We start from the raw sequence: 9786 nt of genomic DNA, 5'->3' as shown, positions 1-9786 counted from the left end.
TTTTGACTTCTAGCTGGATGAAAAACATTATCATGTGTTTCTTTGGTTCACTGGAGTTCACTCAGGACTACTGAACCGTATCAGTTCAGTTTCAGAATAATCAAGTAATGTAGCAGCGGCCAAACACTTTTCTAAAAGTCTGTGGTTGAGCTGAAGCGGCAGCACAATATAAAGATATCATTCATCGTGTTTAAGTAGATGCATCAAAGTAAAACGCCTCTTGAAAGGTGCCTTTGATTTATGTGGAATTATCGCTGCATTAACCTCTGAGAAGTGCAGGTGTGCCTTGGACCTTATCAGCACATTGCTGGGTAGTCTATTTAAACTCCAGTAATCTACTACAGTTTATGACCTTATCATAAACTATGACTTTATTTTGGCAAGCACACTATATGTTTTGCCTGAACTTATTTAACTTAGTTGCCACCACATACAGTTTTTTTTTCAGTAGCTTATGCAGGCTTGGGATTTGACATAAAAATTATCTTCACGTGTGTTGACAGCAGCTAAGTAGTTAGCATGTCCTGTCCTTTGTTGCACCAGAGAGGAGATTACAGTCAGTCAGTGTGAGATAAGAGTGTGTGTGTGTGTGTGTGTGTGTGTGTGTGTGTGTGTGTGTGTGTGTGTGTGTGTGTGTGTGTGTGTGTGTGTGTGTGAACAAGTGAGACAGAGAGAGTGGTGGGGGAGTGTGATACGCTCCTGGGGTGAAGCCATGTATCATGGCTAAGGGATAAGTTCAAACCTGAGAATTTTGTGAAACAAACGTGTTAATGAAAATCAGTCTGTTCACTTTACTCCAGCTTACTATCGGCCCATCTATGCATATCGATTCCGAATATTAAAAATAGCTTCAGTACTCATTTTCTACAGTATTTATCAGCCCATGCCAGCTGATTTCTCTGAAAGAGAGTTGATGCACTGCAGTGCCCACAAACTGTAGGACTGCTTAATACGCAGTACACATGAAAAATGGTTATATTTATCTTTTGATAAAAAAACAAACTGTAAACAGCAGAAAGTTAACTTTTTTTGCCAATACTAAGTCCACGTCAGTTTTCTCACTACCTTAATTTGCTGTAAAATGTGTCACTCTTGCTCACATGATGCCAACATCAGACTAGCGTTCTGTGTTGTGGCCTGCACATAACAAGCTTGACTGGTCCAACGATGGCCCACAAAGCAAAGTAATTATATGCTATTAAAAAAAAAATTGGCATGATTATGGTCACAATAACAGTGTACCGTTGTGGTTTTGGCAAAACATTTGGTCAACACCCCAGAAATCTGCCATTCTTACTGATATCATGTCAGTTTCATCAACAGTGGCTTGGCGTTGGCTTTGCTACCTTGAAGAAAGTAGAAACAGTCAGAAGAATCAACGAAGACAAATGAATTATTAACAAACAAATAGCTTTTAAGCCTTTAAAGCTGTTTGTCTTGGAACACAAGATGCTCACTTACAGTTGACAACATAAATGGCCTTGGGCAAGAATCAAGTCAGCAGAATAACGGAGAAACTTGGCCCAATAGCGCACAGTTTACTCACAGTTAATGATTTTTGAAATGCAACACATGGAATTTTTAACATATTGCTCTAGAAACTAATAAATATTCTCACATGATTCATTTAAATTCTTGATGTAATTCAGGGATCCTTTATGCTGATGTGGAGAATCGTGTGCCATGCAGCCCAGAAACAATGTACTGTATCACCAGCATCAGTAAGCCCCTCACATCTGCAGCTGCTGCACGACTGTGTGAGGAGGGGAAAATAGATCTGGATGTTCCAGTCCAGAAATATGTCCCAGAATTTCCCCCAGAAACAACTGGATGGGGTAAGCCACTTAATATGTCACAGTTTTATTTTTAGTATCTGGATCTTTAAAAAAAACAAGCAGCCCCTTTTCTTGTTCAGCTCAGGCGCACGTCATTTATTCTTTTCTTTCAGGTCACAACAACCCCACGTGTGATTCTGTCCCACCTGAGTGGTATACGTCATTAAGAGAAGAATTCTAGGAAAGTGAAGGAGGACAAGGAGAAAGCTAAGCGACAGTTAAAGCCACCAGTAAAAGCGAGAGAGGATGAAAAGAGCTCATCTGGAAACAAAGATAAATCTGCAACAGAACGGAGCACCAAAGACAAAGAAGCCACTCAGGCTCAGAAGAAAAAAGGAGTTTGAGCACGAGGAGTACTACTTGAAGGACAACTTTGAAAGTGTTACTTCGGCTTTGGACCTCTTAAAGGACAACCGCTCATTTTCAAACCTGGTAAGGCACATCAACCCACTCAAATGTGATACAGTTTCATTGTTAACGTATAAATGAGTACAAATAATTTTGTTTTTACTGTGTCTTTTTGTATTCCACCGAAGCCTTTACTTTGCTAAGTGCTGTTGTGGAGCAAGCAGCTGTGTTGTAAATATTGTGTGTGTGTGTGTGTGTGTGTGTGTGTGTGTGTGTGTGTGTGTGTGTGTGTTTGTCTATATATATATATATATATATATATATATATATATAGATAGATATAGATATATAGATATATAGATATAGATATAGATATATATAAATGAATGAGTGTTGCCAATGTGCAATTGTATATCCAAGGGAGTTGGTTGGGGTTCAACTGTGTGAACACTATCTGCTGGTCAATGATTCACGCTGACACTGTTGTATGAGGCGGTCCTGTCTGTGTGGGGTTGTTCCTGGAAGGTGTTGAGCAGCGTCGCTGTTTTGTTGAAGCTGCACTGCCACTAGGTGGAAGCAAGTTACTGCATTGCTTACACAAAAAGAAGGCCACAGATCTCTTTGTCGGTTTAATTTTAAAGGGCCATTAATTTCCACCTTTTAAACGTGAACACAGCAAACATTTTTATAAATGTGATTTTCTTCATTTGAGGAAAAATACATTTCATACAAAATGGAAAGAGGTGGGTTGTTATTCAAAGCAGCACGGTACACATCCATGTAGTGAGGGCCCATGCTGTACAGATACTTCTTCACAGCAACATAGAATGCTTTGGTAAGAAAAGTGTTGTGTGTTGATCAAATACTGCCACCCTATCAATAATCAGTAGGGTGACATTTTTACAGTGTAGTGACAGCTGAGCATAACTGTGGATTATAAGTGTTGTAAACACGGCAGAAATAAAACGATCAAAATCACAATGGAGGTTTGGTGCACCGAGCAAAACATAACGTCCATGGCACATTTAATTGGATGTAGTTAGAGGATTATGTTCGAGCTAAATTTACCTCAACAGTTTAACTTAAATGAGATGCCTCCAGCTTCCTGTTCAGACTTATTTCAGAAACATTTGAGGCAAAAACAAATCTCACCGACATGAGAGGGAGACTGGCTCGCTTTTAACCTGCACGTACGTAGAACTTACCTGGCTTAGACAAGAATGAAGGTAGTTACTATGTGGAGCTCGCTGAAATATGAAGGAACATCACCTGGGCTTATTACCAGAGATTGGTAAGCTATAACTGATCTGTATACCCCCCACACAGACATGAATACACCTGTACTGACCAGGTAACTGTACATAAAGCAGATTTGTACAGAGCAGTTTACTGACCGTGTTTGTGTCCTCAGAGAAGAGCTGCTCCGACCAGAGTGAAGATGCGTCAGAGACTGATAGTGGCATCTTAAAGTTCTGGGGGGAAATGTGCTAACTTCAGGCGGGAAACAAGCAAGACGGCCTCTTTTTGGCGCACACCACCTGGATTGTCAGTGAGTCTGCGACTTATTTTACATGGTTTACTGGATCAAACCAGAGGGCCATGAAAACACTGCAGCTGTTTAGCTCAGTTGGCAGAGCAGGCAGCCCAGAAGCTTTGTCTTCGACCGGGGTTCAACTCACCGCCTGTGTCCCACTGTCTCATATGACTTCATGACGATGATGTCACAGAAAGGGGCAGGGTACTTGTACATATTATGTATTTAGAAATCTACGCTTACTTATAAGAGGTGTTACAATTACTCTAAAAAGCATTGTATGTTTCATGGGTCTGATTGTGAGACTGCAGTCTGCCCCAAATTCACTACCAGCAGGTAGGTTTTCATTACCACAAATGTTAGTGCATTTGCGCACTGACAAAAAAAAAAAAGTGTGGCTGATTTGACCAAGCAAAGGGGAATCACGGCTGGCGTTTATCTTGTCATTTAAGTTTTGTCATTTTGCCTCAGGGTCTAACCTTACCTAACAGGTTTCATCAGGCCTTGCTTAAAATAAACAAATAAACTCCTCCACCAGAGTCACCACAACTCTGTATAAGTTACATCTGGTCGGATCAGTCTTGCTGCTCTCTACAGGAAATAGAGGTGCTTAACGGGCTGCAGCACCCTCTGAAACAACTCTATAAAATATGCCGAATTTACAAGAACCCCCACATAATTAGGAAATTATCAGAAACAGTACTTAACAATGTCTATAAAGTTTCCCATGATTCAACATCTCCGAAAATTAAGCGATTTTATAAGGGAGTCTGGGGAATTTCTCTCCCTCTACCTCTACTTTCTGACTGTAGTTGATGCGGCTTTGCTGATTTATAACATGTTAATGTTCAAGTGTTCCGTGTGCTGTTGTGCAAGTCCTTCTCAATTAGTTGTAAATTATGTGTTAATATTGATTAGATGCATCTTATCCTGGCAATTCAAATAAACACAGAAAGCATGGGACTCGAGCTCCGTTTACCATGAGATCATTATGACCACGTACAGTAATAAATACACGTATTCCTAGTAGTTATCAGTTATTGTTAGTTAGTTAGTTATAATTATGTTCTGTATCATAAATAAAATGATGATCCAAAGTCCAAAGTAGGCCTGACAGACTTTGAGTTTGCCTCCTTCGCTCGATTTGATCCTAGTCGTCATTTGATTCGTCTGGTCTGGCTCGACGATGCAAACAGGAAGAGAGGTTGTTGTCAACTGGAGCCTGGAGCTCGTTAACCAGGGGCAGATACACATCGCCAACAAAAAGGCGAGAGAAGCAACACAAGTAGAAATGTCACGGTTGTTTTTGCCAAATCGTTTTTGTGCCAAATGTACCCAGCTGGCAACCCGCGAGTCTCCGCTGCTGACACCCCGGGGAGCCTTGGACAAGCGGAGTGTTTTTAATCAGCAACAGAGACGACACGTCGGAGGGTCAAACACGGGCTTTTTTAAATACAGGTCAAAGTCCAGGATTTGGATATGTGGGGTCGGCGTGGGGATCGCGTTAGCCGTCGGACTGAAATACCACTCGGACGCAGCCAACAGCTCCTGTGATGTCCAGGTAACAGAAGCGCTGAGGACCGATCGATACAGCCGTGCCATCGCCGTTAGCAGGGACCTTGTGGAGCGGATAAAGGTAGGCACAGAGGTAGGCCTGTGAACTGCTCGGTGTGGCTCAGACCACTATATTGCTCTTAGTATATTCTCTGCCTTGACTTCAGAGCCACCTGTGTGAGTTCAGTGTGTGTTTGTGTGTGTTGATTCTCAGGATGAGGTCGGGGCTCCGGGGCTGGTGGTTGGAGTCTCTGTGGATGGTGCTCAAGTCTGGTGTGAAGGTTGGTGCCATGAAAATCCGCTTTATTAAAGGGATACGTTCACCAAAATCAAAGAAAATGTAGTCATTATATACTCAACCGCATGTCAATGAAAAGTTGCCAGAAGTTTTATACAGCCCACTAAAACATGTCTGAAGCTTCACAGAGAAACAGTGTAGCAGTTGAAGTAGATGGGGAGCTGTTTTGAAACGTTAAGTTGGGATGTCAGGGTTTTTGGCGACTTGGATTACACCTCTAAAAGCCGTATGGAGCCATTTTCTGTTATTATCCAGCTGTGTTTGACGTTTTAAAACAAGTGCCCACCTTCTTCAGATGATCAAGAGAATGCTGTTCCGGAACATTTTTGTGGAGTACATCCCATGGGATGTCTTCAAATGACTTGCTTTGTACAATACTAAACCCAAACCAGATGTAAAATTCAAACAAAATATGAACAGCAGAAAGTAGCAAATCTGAACGTTCGAGTACTTGGAACTAGAGAAAATTTAGTCTAATCTTTGCTTGTGAAATGACTCAAAGTCTGAATTGTTTCTCAAAATAGCTGCTGATTGATTTTTTTTCTTTTTTTTTTTTTTTTTTTGTCAATGCTAACTTTTCTCACATTGATAAGATGCTGTTAGATTGGTCTTTCTAAAGTTATGCCAACATTGGCCTGCGAGGAAAATACATTTTATGTATGTTGCCTAATCTTCTGTTATCAAAGTAGACACAGTTGATAATGTTTTGCCTTTCAGATTTTGGCGCGAAACTGGCCATTAACCCCCAGATGTGCCATTCTTGCTGATCATGTGATTTCACTTTTGGCAAAAAAATAGGGTGGAGATTACCAGCCGGGTTAACAGAGGCTCTGGGTGGGCTTACTACTTTGGGATAAAAAGAAACATTAAGAAGGGACAAAAGACTTAAATAGATTATTAACAAACAAATGACTTTTTAGCTACAGCTCTGGTTGCAGTGTGCCTCCGACATGCTCTGTATCCATTAGTAAAATTTCCAAAAAGTTGTGTAATACATTTTCGCAGTAAATGTTTTTTTACACATAAATATTCTCGTGAGATTCATTTAAATTCTTCATGTAATTCAGGGATCGGTTATGCTGATTTGGAGAATCGTGTGCCATGCAGCCCAAACACAGTGTTGCGAATCGCCAGCATCAGTAAGCCCCTCACATCCGCAGCTGCTGCACGACTGTGTGAGGAGGGGAAACTAGATCTGGATGTTCCAGTCCAGAAATATGTGCCAGAATTTCCCCAGAAACAATTTGATGGACAGGATGTAAGTAACTCGAACAACAGTGTTGCAGTCATACTGTTGTCATTAATAATATCACCCTCTTGATTTTCATGTTCAATTCACATGCACATCATTTTCTGAACTTTCAGGTCACAATAACCCCTCGTATGATTCTGTCCCACCTGAGTGGTATACGTCATTATGAGAAGGATGCTAAGAAAGTGAAGGAGGACAAGGAGAAAGCTAAGCGACTGTTAAAGCCACCAGTGAAAGAGAGAGAGGATGAAAAGAGCTCATCTGGAAACAAAGATAAACCTGCCACAGAGCAGAACACCAAAGACAAAGAAGCCACTCCGGCTCAGAAGAAAAAGGAGTTTGAGCACGAGGAGTACTACTTGAAGGACAACTTTGAAAGTGTCACTCGGGCTTTGGACCTCTTCAAGGATGACCCGCTCATTTTCAAACCTGGTAAGGCACATCAACCCACTTAAATATGACATTGTCAATTGATGTGATGTTAATGTTTTGCTGAGTAAGATCTTTTTTTGCAGGCACCACTTTTCTGTATTCCACCCATGCCTTCACTCTGCTTAGTGCTGCTGTGGAGCGAGCAGCTGGACAGCGCTTCCTGGATGTCATGACGAGCATGTTCCGTGAGCTAGGAATGCTCAATACTGTGCCCGACGAGAACGACCCTATAATTTACCACCGCTCCAGGTACTCCATCATCGCCAGTTTCAAGTTATGTTGAAATTACTCTGACAAGTCACAGATTAGTACAGGAGAGATGTTACAGTGATGTCAGAGGATGAGTTTGTAGATGTGTCTGTTATTTCAGGTTTAATCTTTTTCGCCGTGAGTCCATATTAATTGCTGATGCTTCTATGCAGATTTTATCATCTCAACAAGAGAGGACGTGTTGTGAACTGTCCGTATGTGGACAACTCCTACAAGTGGGCAGGCGGCGGCTTCCTTTCCACGGCAGGCGACCTGCTGCTTTTTGGTAATGCTCTACTCTACAGCTACCAGGTGGCCCACCTGAAGGACACTGAGAGTTTGTTGCCGGGTTTCCTCAAACCCCAGACTGTCATAGATCTGTGGGCACCTGTTGACAGGACAGAGGCCAGCTGGGATAAAGATGGCCTGTATGCCCAAGGCTGGCTGGTCGTGGAGAAACTACAGAAATACGGTCAGTGCAGGAAGCGAAGACACTACGTGTCACACACAGGAGGCGCTGTGGGGGCTAGCAGCGTCCTCCTGGTGTTACCCAGTGAGGAGATAGACCAGCGACAAGGACAGACCCCCGTCCTCCCACAGGGGGTGGTGGTCACCATCATCACTAACATGCAGTCAGTGGGACTTAACGGCACAGCTCTGAAAATTGCATATGAGTTTGACAAAGCCAGAAGCCTGTAAGAGTAAGTTTGTTCACAGAAATGAGTTTACATTTCAGGTAATCTTGTGATCTTATATACTTTTGATACATATTTTAAGTCCAGAGGATGTTTTAAACAGAATAAATATTTTTCATGTGTTTTTTACACCTAGTGAAGTTTTCAAAGTAAACACAACTCGCGCTTCATTACAACTCTTGGCAGTGACACCATTCTGCCACTAGGTGGAAGCAAATTAATACATTTCTTACAAAAAGAAGTCTACTGGCTGATGTCATCATCACTTTGTTGGAGTTATACAGAGAATACTCCATTTCTACCTTTTTGAAAGGTAAAACAAGATTTGAGTTGATGTGTTTCTGCATTTGAGAGAAATAAAACAAATTTTTCATACTCATGGAAAGGGGTCAGTTGCATTTTAAAGCAGAATAGTAAACAACCAAAGTTACTACGGCACATGCAGTGACTTTTAAGGGTCCACCCTCTACAGATACTTCCTCATAGTAGCATCAAAATCCTTTGGTCAGTTGTGTGTCTAAATACTGTCTATACTGTCCTCAGTCATTAATCAATAAGATGATATTTTTACAGTTTACTCACTGCTGAGCTGACTTTGCAGATCACTTTTATGTAATTCAAATGTGAGTACAGTCATGACTTTGTCTTTTAAGCTAACAAATAACAACAATTTCAGATTTTAATGCCCGTATTAGAGTGCTGAAAAGCTGCCTCACTAATGGCCATTAGTATTTTAGGGACTAACTAATCTGTCGACTGTCTAAATTTAGCTTTTTCTTCTTCCACAGTTGGTTGTAGCAACTGTTGGGATAATACTGAAAGTCCAAGCTACTGACAGTGTGGCCCAACTAGTGATAATTCTCTCCTATGAGCTTGCTGAATTGAAGCATATTTGATGACACCATTCTCATTATGAAGCTCCTGGGATCTCCTGTGCCCATTTTTAGATTTAAGGAGACTGATGAACGGCTTGGGATACTCTAATTATACAGACTCCCACGCACAGTGTATTACTAAGTGTGTTCCTGCACATCCAGTTTCGTCAGGACCAGTCTTGAGTTTTAAAGACTGCAGAGGGGCAATTATGGTTTTGGGTTCAGGTTAGATATAGGATCAGGTTAAGAATAGGCTAAATGTTGAGATTAGAATGGATCAGGATCCTCAGAAATATGTGTGGGTGTGTGTGTGTGTGGTCCACCAGAAATCACACAGTGAAGACATTCAGTAGGGATCATTGCATGTATTTACATCATTTCAAAATATTAACTAGTAACATATTGAGCATAGTCATTCATTGATACAAGGGATTATGCCATAATTGTAATGTTAAATGTTTAATATATAGAATAATAGTTCACATATTTTTTTCTTTACATAGTCAAACAATGCTTTGTAAATACATTTCAGACAAAGCACATAGATTGAAATGCGATTTAACACAAGTAACACCAGTGCCCACGTCATAGCTGTGTTAAATAGGCTACTGTGCAAGCTGTGATTCAATTTCCACCCACTCACACTTGTTTCACACCTTGTTTGTGTGTGCGGTAATGAGTTACACCTTTGTCCCTGAAATCTCATGAGACGAG

The 9786-nt window shown here is 41.2% G+C and overlaps 1 protein-coding gene across 2 annotated transcripts; it reads left to right on the top strand.

Annotated features, from left to right (window-relative positions):
- The first annotated feature begins 2021 nt into the window (after nt 1–2021).
- On the top strand, nt 2022–8582 carry lactb (lactamase, beta). 2 transcript variants are annotated; one of them, XM_037107981.1, is made up of 7 exons: nt 2022–2267; nt 3595–5365; nt 5486–5552; nt 6637–6827; nt 6935–7253; nt 7337–7502; nt 7676–8582. In XM_037107981.1, the coding sequence occupies exons 2-7, from the start codon at nt 4904–4906 to the stop codon at nt 8199–8201; spliced, it is 1731 nt and encodes a 576-aa protein (XP_036963876.1). In that variant the 5' UTR covers nt 2022–2267; nt 3595–4903; the 3' UTR covers nt 8202–8582. The 2 variants fall into 2 exon arrangements, with proteins under 2 accessions (XP_036963876.1, XP_036963878.1); XM_037107983.1 differs by having other exon boundaries at nt 2028–2267; nt 3595–5353.
- The last annotated feature ends 1204 nt before the right edge of the window (nt 8583–9786 follow it).

This window comes from Acanthopagrus latus, chromosome 8, assembly GCF_904848185.1.
Source record: "Acanthopagrus latus isolate v.2019 chromosome 8, fAcaLat1.1, whole genome shotgun sequence".
Classification (NCBI taxonomy): Eukaryota; Metazoa; Chordata; class Actinopteri; order Spariformes; family Sparidae; genus Acanthopagrus; species Acanthopagrus latus.
This window is presented reverse-complemented; position numbering and strand designations above follow the sequence as displayed.

What these genes read in the sequence shown, in the direction of transcription:
- lactb (XM_037107981.1), top strand. Translation starts at nt 4,904, where the DNA reads ATGCAAACAGGAAGAGAGGTTGTTGTCAACTGGAGCCTGGAGCTCGTT. An exon ending in TGCTCAAGTCTGGTGTGAAG is followed by an intron (nt 5,553 to 6,636) that starts GTTGGTGCCATG and finishes CATGTAATTCAG; the next exon opens with GGATCGGTTATGCTGATTTG. An exon ending in ATAATTTACCACCGCTCCAG is followed by an intron (nt 7,503 to 7,675) that starts GTACTCCATCAT and finishes GCTTCTATGCAG; the next exon opens with ATTTTATCATCTCAACAAGA.